Source organism: Mauremys mutica, chromosome 1 (assembly GCF_020497125.1).
Source record: "Mauremys mutica isolate MM-2020 ecotype Southern chromosome 1, ASM2049712v1, whole genome shotgun sequence".
In the NCBI taxonomy this organism is placed as follows: Eukaryota; Metazoa; Chordata; order Testudines; family Geoemydidae; genus Mauremys; species Mauremys mutica.
In genome coordinates, this window is record NC_059072.1 from 197,066,469 (window position 1) to 197,083,411 (window position 16,943).

At 47.4% G+C, this 16,943-nt stretch overlaps 1 protein-coding gene across 10 annotated transcripts in view; it reads left to right on the top strand.

The window, feature by feature from the left end:
• Positions 1-16,943, top strand: part of MAP3K7CL (MAP3K7 C-terminal like) — an 86,769-nt gene that overhangs the window by 39,587 nt on the left and 30,239 nt on the right. For all 10 annotated transcript variants that reach the window (XM_045002287.1, XM_045002288.1, XM_045002282.1 and 7 more), the window contains one exon: positions 13,601-13,662. In XM_045002287.1, the coding sequence (XP_044858222.1) occupies positions 13,601-13,662 (62 nt within the window). The remainder of the gene's footprint in view (positions 1-13,600; positions 13,663-16,943) is intronic.

Here is a 16,943-nt window from a genome sequence, read left to right on the forward strand (position 1 = left end):
CTGCATCCAAACTCCGTCCCAAAGATGGCACCCCTCACCCCTTCCTGCACACCCACCTGCAACCGTCCTCCCCCCAGAGACCGCTGTAGGAGCAGGAGCCTGTCATTCCTCTAGTGTAGAAGCGGTCTGTACATCAGTGCACACCGTACCCACCACAGTCCCCGTCCATGTTTCAACCCTTGAACAGGAATTCATAATTAAAGAAAACTTTATTAATAATCAGTGTTCCATTAAAGTTATTTTAAAACGTGTGTTGGAAGGGGGGAAACCTGGAGAACGGGGTATGTAACCGCAGATCGAAGTCAACAGTCACTGAAACAGGCTCAGGTTCAGCTTCTCTGTAAATCAACTGGAGAGTCATAGGTTACCCTGCTCTCCGAGGAACCTATCTTTCAAAGCCTCCCGGATGCACAGCGCTTCCCGCTGGGATCTTCTATCGGCACGGCTGTCTGGCTGAGCGTAATCAGCAGCCAGGCGATTGGCCTCAACCTCCCATCCCGCCATAAAGGTCTCCCCCTTGCTCTCACAGAGATTGTGGAGCACACAGCAAGCAGCAATAACAACGGGGATATTTTTTTCGCTGAGGTCCGAGCGAGTCAGTAAGCTCCGCCATCTCCCCTTGAGACGTCCGAAAGCACACTCCACCACCATTCTGCACTTGCTCAGCCGGTAGTTGAAGAGTTCCTTCTCACTGTCCAAGGCGCCTGTATAGGGCTTCATGAGCCAGGGCATTACCGGGTAGGCTGGGTCCCCGAGGATCACTGTAGGCATCTGCACATCCCCAACCGTTATTTTGTGGTCCGGGAAGAAACTACCTGCCTGGAGGCGTTTAAACAGACCAGAGTTCCTGAACACACGCGCGTCATGAACCTTGCCCGGCCACCCGACGTAGATGTTGGTAAAACGTCCCCTATGGTCCACCAGTGCTTGCAGCACCATAGAAAAGTAGCCCTTTCGGTTAATGTACTCGCTGGCCTGGTGGGCCGGTCCCAGGATAGGGATGTGAGTGCCATCTATAGCCCCACCGCAGTTTGGGAATCCCATCGCGCCGAAGCCATCTATGACGACCTGGACGTTTCCCAGGGTCACCACCTTTGAGAACAGTTGCTCAACGATTGCGTGGGCTACTTGAATCACAGCAAGCCCTACGGTAGATTTGCCCACGCCAAAGTGGTTCGCTACTGACCGGTAGCTGTCTGGCGTTGCAAGTTTCCAGAGGGCTATGGCCACTCGCTTCTGCACAGTCAGGGCTGCTCGCATCCGGGTGTCCTGGCGCTTCAGGGCAGGACAGCAAGTCACAGAGTTCAAGGAAAGTGCCCTTACGCATCCTGAAGTTTCGCAGCCACTGTGATTCATCCCAGACCTGCAGCACTATGCGGTCCCACCAGTCCGTGCTTGTTTCCCGGGCCCAGAATCGCCGTTCCACACCATGAACTTGACCCATTGCCACCATGATCTCCACTGCGCGGCGTACTCTGCTTTGTGAGAGGTCTGCGCCACTCTGTGACTTCCTGTCCTCACCGCGCTGACGGAGCCTCCTCGCCCGATTTCTCAGCAGCTGACTGCGGAAGAGGTGGACGATAAGGTGCGAGGAGTTGACAACGGCCATAAGTGCAGCGATGATCGCAGCGGGCTCCATGCTCGCAGTGCTGTGGCGTCCGAGCTGTAACCGACCAGAGAAGGGCGCGAACAGATTTCCCGCCGGCGCTTTCAAGGAGAGAGGGCGGGAGTGACAGTTGAATGATGACAGTTACCCAAAACCACCCTCGACACATTTTTTCCCCCAGCAGGCATTGGGGGCTCTACCCAGCATTCCGATGGGCAGCGGGGACTGCGGGAACTGTGGGATAGCTTCCCACAGTGCACCGCTTCCAAAGTCGACGCTGGCCCTGTTACTGTGGACTCAGACAGTCGAATTAGTGTATTTAGTGTGGATACACAAATTCGACTTCATAAGGTTGATTCCACAAATTCGAATTAAGTAGATTCGAAATAGTCTTGTAGTGTAGACGTACCCTGAGAGTCCCCCACGGAACATCCTTTAGCTTAGGAGAAAGTATGTTGAGCAGGAAGCTCATGGGTGCTGTTAATATTTTTGTGAAGTCCATAACACTTATTATTAAACAAGCCCCTCATATTCCTATCCCAAGGGCAGGCAATTACTTTTCCCTACCCTTTTACAAATAAGGTAACTGAGAGGCTGCACAAGGTCATTTCAGGCATAACTGGGAATAGAACCCAGGGCTCTTATATGATAGAGCCAAGTCTCATTCATTTAGCCACCGTGCCTTTTAACAAGCAATGTCTGTACTTGTCTGTCTGTAAACACTGCTCTGGCCTCTAGACACTGACCTCTCAGAGCCAGGATTAGAAACCAGGAATCCTGAGACATAACATTCCACTGCTGTCTTACGAATAGTTGTGTAGCGCACTGGCAAAGTGTGTGTTGTGGATCAGCCCTTAAAGAAGGATACAAAACACACTTTGCCAGTGTGCTACACAACTATTTGTAAGATAGCAGTGGAATGTTATGTCTTCCACTCCCAGTCAATGGTAAGAAGACCCCCATTGACTTTAGTGGGAGTTGGACTGGGAACTTAAATTGGGATTTTCAAAGGAATCTAAGAGAGTTAGGCTTCAATTGAAATTCACTAGGAGTTGGGTGCCTAACTCCCTTTAGGCTCTTTTGAAAATCCCAGTCTTATACTGCGTATGTGAGTGGGGGTGGCACTGGGTTTTTTACCTTGCTTTAGTCTATAAGTATGTGTATGCATTTCTAAATTCAAGAAATTCCTGCCACTTAAGTTCTTAGTTTATCTGGTGTATAACAGCACAAAGAAGTTGATTTAAAGAACTCTTAAACTAGTGTGACTAAAAAAAAACCTTGCAGCTGTTCAGTAGATGCTAAAGCAGGCCCATTATAAAATGTACTATGGTATGCTATAATGGTTAAGATACCAATACGTTCTATTTTTAGTACCATTGACTCAGTCACTTTGTGTTCAGAAAATAAGCAGTGAACATTTGCTTATTGAAAGGATTTCCTCTGAAATTATTTCTTTAGCATTCATCCTTTTAACATTTATTTAGGGAATTTGTTTTATTTTTTATTTGCTGCTTCTACTAACTACACTGTGGTTATAATTTGAAACAGTCAAAAATTCAAAAAAGATATTTTTTAAATCTTGTGCACGTGAAAAATAACAGCAATTCCTGCTTTATGTGTTCTTGATTTCTTTTGAAAATTAAAATCATGAGTGGGTCTTCCTTACTGCTACTGATACAGTATGTTATACTGCTGGAATTGTCAAATGTCAGTTTAACGGCTCTCCACAACTCTGATCCAATATTGCTGTCAAAATGTTTTACAACTATTCATCCAAATGTTGTAGAGCAGCTGTACTACTGGTCTGACTGAGTCATATTCCTTCTTTCCATTTGGCTATGCAGCATTATTCGTCTGTCTTTCTTTTAGAATAGTTGTCTATTTTTTAAATTTGCACAAGAAGGCAACAGCAACTTAAAAGTAAACATTTGCACGTTGATGTGAAGTAACTTTATGCAATTCAAAAACTTAAATATCTTGCAGGAGAAACCTTGTGGGTAGGTGGTGGGGAGATGTTTTTCAATAATACTGCAAACTGAGCTCTCAGAATATTAATACTAGATTTTGGTATCTGTAGACTCTCTATTTGTTTTACTTGTGTTGTTGCCCTCTTCTCCACTTCATTTTTCCTTGGTATGGCCCTCACTTTTGTTTGTTTGTTAGCAGAGGGACCAGGGACTCAATGGGCATGCAGATAGAATGCCCATGTGTAGAGGTATGTCCAGTGTGCAGTACGGTATGATTCATGGTAAGACCAGCTCATTGCCCTGGACGCCAACTCTCTATTAGTTAAAGCAAGGCTTTGACTGTATACTAGCCAATATATACTCTGTATACTCTGCCTGGAACAAGGTTGCTTATTTTCCGTATTCCCCACCACAATCACTTCATTCCATGACCACTGATAGTAGGATACAGAGGTGCAAAATATCTGGCAAGATGCTCTGTGTGAGCAGACCTCTGCATCCCCACAAAGCCCTATTGATTCAGCGAGGCTCTGTGGGAGCACAGAGGTCTGCTAGCACAGAGCAGCTTACAAGATCCTGCCTCAGCAGTTTTCTACTGTGTAAACAACCATGGTTTAATTGTGACGTTGCATACAACAGACTCTGAAAGTGAGCTAGTAATGAAGATCTGTAACCTGCAGCGAGATACATAAACAGTGAAATCCAATGCAAAACTGTTAGTGTGACAATGACTATGAGTAATGAATATTGCCACAGGAGTATGATTCACATTTCTATTCTCAGTCCGGTTCCCAGTGAACACCCGAAAACGGGCATGACTGGCACTCAGTCACACCTGGTTGGCAACCTATGTTAAAAAGCCCTTGATTTGATTGAGCATATGAATGAATTAACTTCATCCCTGCATGTGGGTCCTTCTAGGTCAGAGTAAAGACACATAAGTAATGTGATATGGAGAAGCTTGCACTGGCGCAATCAAGAAATTATGGTGTGATTGGAATAATAGGAACTTGGTGGGACAGTTCACATGACTGGAGCACTGTCATGGATGGGTATAAACTGTTCAGGAAGGACAGGTAAAGGAGGAAAGGTGGAGGAGTTGCATTGTTTGTAAGGGAGCTGTATGATTGCTCAGAGCTTCAGTTTGAAATTGGAGAAAAGTCTGTTGAGAGTCTTTGGGTTACGTTTAGAGGCGAGAGCAACAAGGGTGATGTCGTGGTGGGCGTGTGCTATAGACCGCTGGATCAGAAGGATGAGGTAGACCAGGCTTTCTTTAGACAACTAACTGAAGTCTCCAGATCAGAGGCTCTGGTTCTAGTGGGGGACTTCAATCACCCTAACATCTGCTGGGAGAGCAATACAGCAGTGCACAGACAATCCAGGAAGTTTTTGGAGAGTGTTGAGGACAACTTCCTGGTACAAGTGCTGGAGGAACCGACTATGGATCGTGCTCCTCTTGTCCTGCTGCTTACAAACAGGGAAGATTTGTAGGGCAAGTAGTAGTGGGTGGCAACCTAGGCAGCAGAGACCATGAGATGGTTGAGTTTAGGATCCTGAAAAAAGAAAGAAAGGAGAGTAGCAAAATACGGACCCTGGACTTCAGAAAAGCCGACTTAGACTCCCTTAGGGAACTGATGGACAGGATCCCCTGGGAGGCTAATATGAGGGGGCAAGGAGTCCAAGACAGCTGGCTGTATTTTAAAGAAGCCTTATTGAGGATGCAGGAATAAGCCATCCTGAAGTGCAGAAAGAATAGCAAATATGGCAGGTGACCAGTTTGGCTTAACAGTGAAATCTTTGATGAGCTTAAACTCAGAAAGGAAGCTTACAAGAAGTGGAAATTTGGACAGATGACTAGGGAGGAGTATAAAAATATTGCTAGAGCCTGCAGGGGTGTAATCAGGAAGGCCAAGCCAAATTGGAGTTGCAGCTAGCAAGGGATGTGAAGGGTAACAAGAAGGGTTTCTACAGGATTTGAAGGGTAACAAGAAAAAGGGAAAGGGAAAGTGTAGGATCCTTACTGAGTGGGGTAGGCAACATAGTGACAGATGATGTGGAAAAAGCTGAAGTACTCAATGCTTTTTTTGCCTCCATCTTCCCAGACAAGGTCAGCTCCCAGACTGCTGCACTGGGCAACACAACATGCATCTGACGAAGTGGGTATTCACCCATGAAAGGTTATGCTCCCATACATCTGTTAGTCTTAAAGGTGCCACAGGACTCTCTGTTGCTTTTTACAGCATGGGGAGTAAGTGAGCAGCCCTCAGTGGTGAAAGAACAGGTTCAGGACTATTTAGAAAAGCTAGACATGCACAAGTCCATGGGTCCAGATCCCTAATACATTCCAGGGTGCTGAGGGAATTGGCTGATGTGATTGCAGAGCCATTGGCCATTATCTTTGAAAATTCCTGGCGAACGGGGGAGGTCTTGGACAATTGGAAAAAGGCAAATACAGTGCCCATATTTTAAAAAGGGAAGAAAGAGAACCCAGGGAACTACAGACCAGTCAGCCTAACTTCAGTCCCAGGCAAAATCATGGAGCAGGTCCTCAAGGAATCCATTTTGAAGCACTTGGAGGAGAGGAAGGTGATCGGGAACAGTCAACATGGATTCACCAAGGGCAAGTCATGCCTGACCAACCTGATTGCCTTCTATGATAAGATCTTTAACTGTCCCAGGATCCCACCTCCCCCTTGGACCTTCCCTTCTCCCATCCCTCACAGTACTGATGTGTTTTTTTGTTTGTCTCTGTTCTCCGGTTGTTGTTTTTTTAATAAAATAATTGTTTTGGTTTGAAAGCAATCTTTATTCCATTAATTGAAAGCAAACAGAGTCCTGCAAAGCAACAGGCAATTTTCTTAAACCTTCACTGTGCATTGTCTGCACCAATCACAATCACCTCCTAGCATTACAAGCACTGCATTTCTGAGCATAGCAACAAATCATAACAACAAAGTATTTGGTCCTGCCGTGAGGGCAGGGGACTGGACTCGATGACCTCTTGAGGTCCCTTCCAGTCCTAGAGTCTATGAATCTATAACTGGCTCTGTGGATATGGGGAAAGCGGTGGATGTGATATATCTTGACTTTAGCAAAGCTTTTGATACACTCTCCCACAGTATTCTTGCCAGCAAGTTAAAAAAGTATGGATTGGATGAAAGGACTATAAGGTGGATAGAAAGATGGCTAGATTTTCGGGCTCAATGGCTAGTGATCAATGACTCAATGTCTAATTGGCAGCCGGTATCAAGCGCCCCGGGGTCGGTCCTGGGGACGGTTTTGATCAACATCTTTATTAATGATCTGGAAGATGGGATTAATTGCACCCTCAGCAAGTTCACAGATGACACTAAACTGCGGGGAATGGTAGATATGCTGTAGGGTAGGGATAGGGTCCAGAGTGACCTAGACAAATTGGAGGATTGGGCAAAAAGAAATCGGATGAGATTCAACAAGGACAAGTGCAGAGTCCTGTACTTGGGACGGAAGAATCCCATGCACCGCTACAGGCTGGGGACCAATGGCTAAGCAGCAGTTCTGCAGAAAAGGACCTGGGGATTACAGTGGACAAGAAGCTGGATCTGAGTCAACAGTGTGTCCTTGTTGCCAAGAAGGCCAATGGCATATGGGGCTGTATTAGTAGGAGCATTGCCAGCAGATCGAGGGAAGTGATTATTCCCCTCTATTCAGCACTGGTGAGGCCACACCTGGAGTATTGCGTCCAGTTTTGTTCCCCCCACTACAGAATGGATGTGGACAAATTGGAGAGAGTCCAGCGGAGGGCAATGAAAATGATTAGGGGGCTGTGGCACATGACTTATGAGGAGAGGCTGAGGGAACTGAGGTTATGTAGTCTGCAGAAGAGAAGAGTGAGGGGGGATTTGATAGCAGCCTTCAATTACCTGAAGGGGGATTCCAAAGAGGATGGAGCTAGGCTGTTCTCAGTGGTGGCAGATGACAGAACAAGAAGCAATGGTCTCAGGTTTCAGTGGGGGAGGTCTAGGTTGGATATTAGGAAACACTATTTCACTAGGAATATCTTAAAAATATATGGATTCCCTTCGAAAGTAATTAACATCTTCAAAGATATGTATGCCGGCAATAAGTGTTGTGTTCGCCATGAAGGACAGCAGAGCGAGTGGTTCCATGTGAGAACGGGAGTTAGACAAGGGTGCGTTATTTCGCCCATTCTATTACTTGTGGTCATAGATTGGGTGATGCGGAAAGCCACTGAAGATAGGCCAAGAGGGATCGCATGGGGACCCTCTGGTCATATTGAAGACTGTGACTTTGCGGATGACATCGCCCTGATTTCAAGCTCTCAGACGGACCTCCAAGAGAAGACTGATAGAGTAGGTAGAGTAGCAAGGTGCGTAGGACTTAATATCCATGCCGGTAAGAGCAAAATAATGAAAGTAAAAACAGCCAGCTCGACGAAGACAGTGTTATGTGACGTAGAATTGGAGGAGGTGAACGACTTCAAATATCTTGGTAGTTACATATCGGCTGATGGCAATATTCAGAAGGAGATATCTACCAGAATCGGTCTTGCAGCAAATGCATTCTATAGACTTCAGAATATTTGGAGGTCAACCATCTTGCAAATGAAAACCAAGGTAGAGATCTACAGGTCGAACGTCCGCTCTGTGTTGCTCTATGCGACGGAAACATGGAGGACCAACAAGAAGATAGAAAGTCGGCTTCGGGGCTTTGAAGGAAGGTGTCCTAGGCGAATTCTTAACATACATTGGCCGCAGTGTATCACCAATGTTGAAGTGAGCCGATTAACGGGCATCAACAATATAGTGGATGAAGCCAAACAACGAAGATGGAGGTGGCTGGGGCATGTATTGAGAATGGATGCTGACAGACACCCTCGTATTGCCCTACGATGGACACCACAAGGAAGAAGGAGGAGAGGTAGACCATTGGGGACGTGGCGAAGGACCATTGAAGAGGAAATGAAAGGTATGGGAATGAAGTGGGATGAAATCTGCTGTCTCGCTCAAGAACAAAATGAATGGAGGAGAGTGGTTGGCGCCTTATGCTCCACAGGGAGTGAATAATAAGAAGAAGAAGATGATTTCACTAGGAGGGTGGCGAAGCACTGGAATGGGTTACCTAGGGAGGTGGTGGAATCCCCTTTCTTAGAGGTTTTTAAGGTTTTTAAGGCTTGACAAAGCCTTGGCTGGGATGATTTAGTTGGTTTTGGTCCTGCTTTGAACAGGGGATTGGACTAGATGACCTCCTGAGGTCTCTTCCAACCCTAATATTTTATGATCCTGTGCTGCTGTATGTGCTGTATCATTTCTCTGTAACTACACAAAGAACCTGTGGTGTGTTCCATGGGCATTACATTTACTACAGGGGGAAAACTGTTTCTCATATTGTTATTTTAGCCCTACTAAACCATAGCAGAAAAGTCACTTTCAAAACTGTTTAGAAGTCATACTTATAATTGAGCCCAACCCTGCGATGTGCTGACTACCCTCTAGCAGGTGATGAACTCTCTTTAGAGTCTATATTGGCAGAGTTACAGTGCCGGCAGTTACATTGCTGCTCAGAGAGTGCTGAAGGGAAACCGCTGTTGTGTGTTCACGCTGTCAGCTGCCTGCGCAATAGTGTGTTCACACTTGCAGTGGTATTTGGAGTGGTGCACTCAGGGCAGCTGTCTCTTCCTCTTCTGCCACTAAGAGTTGTGGGAAGGCATCCTGGGTCCTGTCCCAATTCCCCACGATGCATTGCTTCGCATCCCAGAAATCCCTGTGCTTCCATCTGCATTAGACGCCATCTTTCAACAGTTTGTGTACTGCGCGCTCTGCTTCTTCGGTCTGCAGGAATGGATCCCACACTGTTGACCAATATGCTGCTCGCTCTCACTAACACATCACAAGTGGCAGTGGAGTTATTCCTTAAACTACAAAGGCAAGAGGAGTTCAAGATTGATCTCGCCCCGCATAGTAGCTATGACACGAGATTGCTTGTGGCATTCAAGGAGGTGCTGACCACGGTGGAACACCCCTTTTGGGCTCTGGAAACAAGCACTGAATGGTGGGATCACATCATCATGCATGTCTGGGATGATGAGCAGTGGCTGCAGAACTTTTGGATGAGGAAAGCCACATTTGTGGGACTGTGTGATGAGCTCACCCCAGCTCTGCGGCGCAAGGACATGAGAATGAGAGCTGCCCTGTTGTTGGAGAAGCATGTGGCAATTGCACTGTGGAAGCTGGCTACTCCAGACTTCTACCGATCGGTCACTAACCAGTTCAGTGTAGGAAAGTCGACCGTTAGACTTGTGTTTACGGAAGTGTGCAGGGCCACTAATTGCATTGTGCTGCGAAAGACTGTGACTCTGGGCAACATGTGTGACATTGTGGATGGCTTTGCACAAATGGGCTTTCCTAACTGTGATTGAAGACATACATATTCCACTTTTGGCACCAGACCACCTATCTACTGAGTATATTAATCGGAAGGGGTATTTCTCTATGGTTCTCCAGGCGCTTGTGGATCACCGTGGGTGTTTCACAGACATTAATGCAGGCTGGTCCGGAAAGGTGCATGATGCACACATCTTTTGGAACACTGGCCTGTTTAGGAAGCTGCAAGCAGGGACTTTCTTCCCGGACTGGAAGATCACCGTAGGGGAAGTCAAAATGCCCATTGTGATCCTGGGAGACCTTGCCTACTCTTTAATGCCGTGGCATATGAAGCCATACACAAGGAACCTTGACAGCAGGAAGGAGCGGTTCAACAACAGGCTGAGCAAGTGCAGAATGACTGTTGAGTGTGCTTTTGGCCATTTAAAGGCCCACTGGCACTGCCTATATGGGAGGCTGGACCTGGTTGATGACAATATTCCTATGCTTATAGCCGCGTGCTGTACACTTCATAATATTTGTGACAGGAAGAGTGAAAGCATCACTCAAGGCTGGACCACTGAGGCTCAGTGCCTGGAGGCTGAATTTGAACAGCCAGAGACCAGGGCTATTAGAGGGGCGCAGCATGGGGCCATAAGGATCATGGATGCCTTGAGGCAGCAATTTGAAGCTGAAAGACACTAATATTTATAGATTCATAGACTCTAGGACTGGAAGGGACCTCAAGAGGTCATCGAGTCCAGTCCGCTGCCCTCACGGCAGGACCAAATACTTTGTTGTTATGATTTGTTGCTATGCTCAGAAGTGCAGTGCTTGTAATGCTAGGAGGTGATTGTGATTGGTGCAGACAATGCACGTGAAGGTTTAAGAAAATTGCCTGTTGCTTTGCAGGGCTCTGTTTGCTTTCAATTAATGGAATAAAGATTGCTTTCAAACCAAAACAATTATTTTATTAAAAAAACAACAACCGGAGAACAGAGACAAACAAAAAAACACATCAGTACTGTGAGGGATGGGAGAAGGGAAGGTCCAAGGGGGAGGTGGGATCCTGGGACAGTTAAAGATTTGTGTATATCCAGGTATCATATGCAACCTTGTCCTTTGGAGTACAGTGCAGTGGGTACTGTACTTCAGCAGGGCTAAATTGCAGAGAGATGGATGTTGAGTGCAGTGGGTACTGGGAGTCCTGAGGGCTTGGCTGTGGCGGGGCAGGAGTGGAATGCAATGGGTACAGACTGGAGCCAGGAGGTTGATAAGTGGTGTCTGAAGGGCGCATGGGAAAGAGTTTTGCAACAGGGAGGGCAGGCACGGAGCTGTTTGGTTTGCAGTGTTAGTAGCGCTTGGATAGCGTCCGCTTGGCGCTCTATAACATTTAAGAACTGCTCCGTGGCTTCATTCTGGCGTGCTGCGTTCTCCTTTTGGTCCCTCTTCTTGCTGTCCTGCCACTCCTTCAATTCTTGTTTTTTGGCCGCGGAGTGCACCGTGACATCACACAGAAAGTCCTCTTTAGTTCTTTGTCGCCGCTTTCTAATTCTGAGCAGCTGTTCAGCCGGCGATAACAAAGAAGGAGGCTGCACTCCCAAGATTGTATCTGTGAAGCTAAAATGCTGCAATTTACAGAAAGCAGTATTGTTTGCAACACACAGACCTCTGATTTAAAACACAGCTACTAGTCACATACCTGTCACTAACTGGCTGACCCCAGGCAAACACACATGAGCCACAAGACCCCCAAAATGGTGAGTAGCCACAGGGGCAGTGGAAATCAGTGTTCCAGGACCATACTGTACATTGGGAACTTGGCTCTTAGGGAGAGCCAGCACTGTAGGCGGGACCTTATATTCATTCCTGTCCCCACATTTTCCACAGGCTGTGTTCATTATGGAAGATATCTTGCTGCAGAGGGTGAGCAGGGAATCAAGGGAGGGTCTTCTCCAAGACTGCGGCTTCCATCCTGGCTCTTATGCAGCTCGCCTGTATGCAGCAAGAGTCCCCCTGCTCCCCCAGTGACAACAGAGCAGCACAGAAAAGTTACCCTTAATGAGGCAAGAAACAAAGCAGCTCTGCCCAAGAACCTGTGGTAGTGGATTGCCCAGTATCTCCATGAGAGTTTCCTGGAGATCTCTGAGGCAGATTCCTGTGAGGTGAGGGAGTCAGTCAACACCCTGTTCCACCGCTCAGAGTAGGCATGTGGTGGTACATGCATCATACAGATACAAGCCTGCTTTCTGCAACCCTCCTGCCCCCAGCAACTCGCTTCAGTGATTCCCAGAATCAAAGCCACTTACCAGGGGCCTCCTCTCCTGTTTGTGTTTCGCCAAGATCCGACAGCTGTGACTGGCTAGCCTCTTCCAGGGTAGAGAAGAGCTACTGGTTTAATGCATCACTGATCTCTGAGTCATCCTCTGCCTCTGGGTCCCCCTGCCCCTCCACATCCTCGTCCAAGATTTCGTCCTCCTAGTTCAGTCCACTCTCAATTGGCACATGAGCCACTGAAGTATCGACAGCAGCCTTCGCAGTGGAGGTGGGGTCACCGCCAATTATCATGTCCAGCTCTTTGTAGAACCGGCAGCTCGTGGGCGCAGCACCAGGGTGGCAGTTTGCCCCCTGTGCCTTGTGGTAGGCGTTCCGCAGCTCCTTCACTTTGACCCTGCACTGCAGTGTGTCCCGGTCATGACCCCTTTCTATCATGCATCGTGAAATCTGTCCATAGGCATCATAATTCCTTCAGCTGGAGTGCAGCTGGGACTGGACAGCCTCCTTTCCCCAAATGCTGATGAGGTCCAGCAGCTCGGCGTTGCTCCAAGTGGGGGATTGCATGGTGCATGGAGCAGGCATAGTCACCTGGAAAGATGTGCTGAGACCACTGCACGTGTCACCAAGCAAACAGGAAGGGGACTTTCAGAATTCCCAAGGAATTTAAGGGGTGGGGCTCACAATTGGTCACCTGAGAGCAGGGCAGTAATGTTCAAACTGATGACCAGAAAGGCAAGAAAAGGCATTGTGGGACACTTCCTGGAGGCCAGTTGCAGTGCTGTAATCAACCAGGGTGTCTACACTGGCACTATGGCGCTGTAGCCCAGGCGCAGAAAGCTGTACACCTCTCATCAGGGTGATTTTTTTTTACAGCACTGCAACTGTGCAGTTTCTGCGCACTAGGTTGCTTGTCAGTGTGTACACTTCGGGAGTTACACCGCAGAAAGCTGCTTTACTGCGGAGAAACTTGCCAGTGTAAACAAGGCCTTACTCTTTACTGAAGTCACAAGCTCATTGAAGGCATGGGTGTGTATGGCAGAAACCTGAATTATTTGTACTGTAATTGGGAAGCAGGAGATAGAAATTGTCTGGATGTATTGATTGATTGATTGATTTACTGTGCTATAATACATTCTATAAGTGTGACTCTGTTTCAAAATTATTGTAACATAAAGTAAGGCTCCAATCCTCCAAAGATTTAACTTTACATCCCTAAGTAGTTCTACTGAGTTCAGTAGGACTACGCACATGTATCAAGTTAAGTATGTGTATAAGTCTTTGCAGGATCAGGACAGAAGGGACAACATACATGCCATACTATGTCAATTGAGCATGTGAAATGCCTTTATAGTAAGTGTTACGTTTCAAAATGCCTGTTTACATTTTAGATGATACTCCTCCTGAAAACACCTTTCCTTTGGCTTTTCCAGAACTAGAACAGCAACTTCAGGTAAACTTTAATTTTTATTTTTAATTGATTTAAAAACCATGTATATTAGATTTAAAAAAATTGAAACAATATATTTGTGCTGCCATAGTTAAGTTACTGTGAGTGTTTCAGTGGTGCACATCTGAGCTCTAAAAGTTTTATGGGACTGCACATTTGCATAGAGAGAAAAACTATATCAGTAAGGAGATTGGTTTGAATTTTCAACCCAGTGCAGGGAAATTTGGCCATTGTGGCAGTTTCAATTTGTTTTTATTTACAAATTATTTGTGTGCAAACCTTAGCAGGGCCCATCCTGCTGCCATTGGAGTGAATAGGAGTTTCACTGCTGATTCCAATGGGAGAAGGATTGTGCCGATACTTTGTAAAATGGTTTAAAGCCCATATCCAGTCCAAGGCCTGGTCTACACTAGGAGTTTATGTCGAATTTAGCAGCGTTAATTCGACTTAACCGTGCACCCGTCCACACCAGGAAGCTAATTAGTTCGACCTAGAGGGCTCTTTAGTTCAAATTCTGTACTCCTCCCCGACGAGGGGAGTAGTGCTAAATTCGACATGGCTATGTGTGGACGAAAATCGACCTTAGTAGCTCCGGGAGCTATCCCACAGTGCACCACTCTGTTGATGCTCTGGACAGCAGTCCGAGCTTGGATGTTCTGATCAGCCACACAGGAAATGCCCAGGGAAAATTTGACACGCTCGGCGCCTTGTGGATGTTCTGCAGGACCGCAGGCAGGAGGACAGAGCCCCCCTGCACTGTATCTACAACCGCCCTCCCCCGCCACAAAGTCCCAAACCCCCCTCACCCAAAGTAACAAGAAGGAGGGGCGACAGGGGCCGTGAAAACTGTCACTGCACCCCTGCAGAGTGCACAAATACAAGAAGGCTCTCATTCCCTAAATGTTGAGAAGTCCTTCCCTTCCTGGCTCACCCAAGCCCCAATCCCAGTTTCATCCCCTAACTGTGTAGTTGATTATTAAAAGTAGTTTGCTGTTAATTACTATTTCCGTCAAGTTTTTCTACAGAAGACTGTCTGTGAAGGGGGGGGAGGGGTTGTTAATTGCATAGGACAGTCACCTTTACCAGGGTACAGACACGGGGGCAGGATCAACAGCAGGTCACACACACAGTGCAGTCAGTAGGCACCCTGGTCGGTCTGGGAGGTGTTTTCCATGTTCTGTGTGGGTGGGGGGTACGTGACTTTGTGGCATGGGAGGGTGGTTACAGAACTTATGCAGCGGTCCTTGTCCCGGACCACAGAGCCACGCAGCAGGGGAATCTGTAACCGTCCTCCCCCGCCACAAGGTCACATAGCCCCCGCACACAGAGTCCCGAAAAGGAGGGATGGCAGGCTCCGTTGAAACAACCAGTCCGGCACTGCAGACCGCTCTAGGAGCAGGAGCCTATCATTCCTCGAGTGTAGAAGCAGTGTTAACATCACTGCACACCCTACCCACCACAGTCTGCATCCCTGTTTCAACCCTTTAACGCGAATTCATTAATAAAGAAAACGTTGTTAATTAACAATGTTCCGTTAACTTTATTTTTAAACGAGTGTTGGAAGGGGGGAAACGTGGTGAACGGGGTATGTAACCGCAGAAGAAAGTCAACAGTAACTGAAGTAGGGGCAGGTTCAGCTTCTCTGTAAAGAAACTGAACAGTCACAGGTTACCCTGCTCCCTGAGGAACCTAGCTTTCAAAGCCTCCCGGATGCACAGCGCTTCCCGCTGGGCTCTTCTAATTGCACGGCTGTCTGGCTGAGCATAATCAGCAGCCAGGCGATTTGCCTCAACCTCCCATCCCGCCATAAAGGTCTCCCCCTTGCTCTCACAGAGATTGTGGAGCACACAGCAAGCTGCAATAACAATGGGGATATTGGTTTCGCTGAGATCCGAGCGAGTCAGTAAGCTTCTCCATCTCCCCTTGAGACGTCCGAAAGCACGTTGAATGATGACAGTTACCCAAGACCACCCTCGACACATTTTTTCCCCCAGCATGCATTGTGGGGAAATCCCAGAATTCAAATGGGCAGCGGGGACTGCGGGAACTGTGGGATAGCTTCCCACAGTGCACCGCTTCCAATATCGACGCTTGCCCCGTTAGTGTGGACTCACAAAGTCGAATTAGTGTCCTTAGTGTGGACACACAAATTCAACTTTGTAAGGTCGATTCCACAAATTCGAATTAAGTTAAATCGAACTAATCTGGTAGTGTAGACATACCCCAAGATAGGTTCCAGGCAAGATACTTCACTGAGGCTACAAAGCATTCAGTGAAGGTGCGGCAAGAAAGGACTGGTATACAAAGGTTTTTCTTGCATTTCACCCCTAAGCTTAATCTTAGGCCATCGTGGTACCAGGTCAGTCTCCAGCATAAATTAGAGCAGGGGTTCTCAACCTTTTTTCTTTCTGAGGCCCTTCCCAACATGCTAAGCTGTTTATGCTTAGCAGTTAAAAACTCCATGGCCCACCAGTGCCACAACAACTGTTTTTTTGCATATAAAAGCCAGGGCCAGAGTTAGGAGGTAGCGAGCAAGGCAATTGCCCAGGTCCCATGCTACAGGGGGCCCCGCAAATCTAAGTTGTTCAGACTTCGGCTTCAGCCCCGGGTGGCGGGGCTTTGGGCCTTGGCCTTCAGCTCCATGCAGTGGGGCTTCAGTGTTCTGCCCTGGGCCCCAGCAAGTCTAATGCCAGTCCTGCTTGGCAGACCCCCCCGAAACCTGCTTGCGGCCCCCTAGGCGGCCCTGGACTCCTGGTTGAGAACCACTGAATTAGAGTATCCTGAAGGTTACCCTAATTGATGCTGTTTGGTCAACAGCCCCCACTACAATAGTCAGTGATCACAAGGATGTAAACACCTCAGCCATGTTCCCTTTGCCTCAGCCACACTTTCGACATAGGAGCTGCTACAGTGATGGGGGAATCCTCCTGCCGCCTGCTAAGATGGCTTTAGGGCTGTAGTTTGTGGTGCAAGGATAACACAAAGCAGCCCAACTCACCACGGACTCAGACCATTTCTGTGGGTCCATGGAAACTTGGAGGTTTAGGAGGCAAAGAGCTGGCTCCCTGTTCCTGGGGTCAGTGCCCCTCCACAGTAGCAGCAGAATGACGACAGTTTCATTTTTGATGGCTGCTTCAGATCATATCTTTCCGTGGAACACTCAGGCTCATGTAAATGACAGAAGGCATCCTCTGACATTTAAATGCAAAGGCAGGTGCTTTCCTTACGTAAACTGGGAAATATTTTCAAAGGAGCTATGTGGTCCAATGATGTTTCCTTAGCTG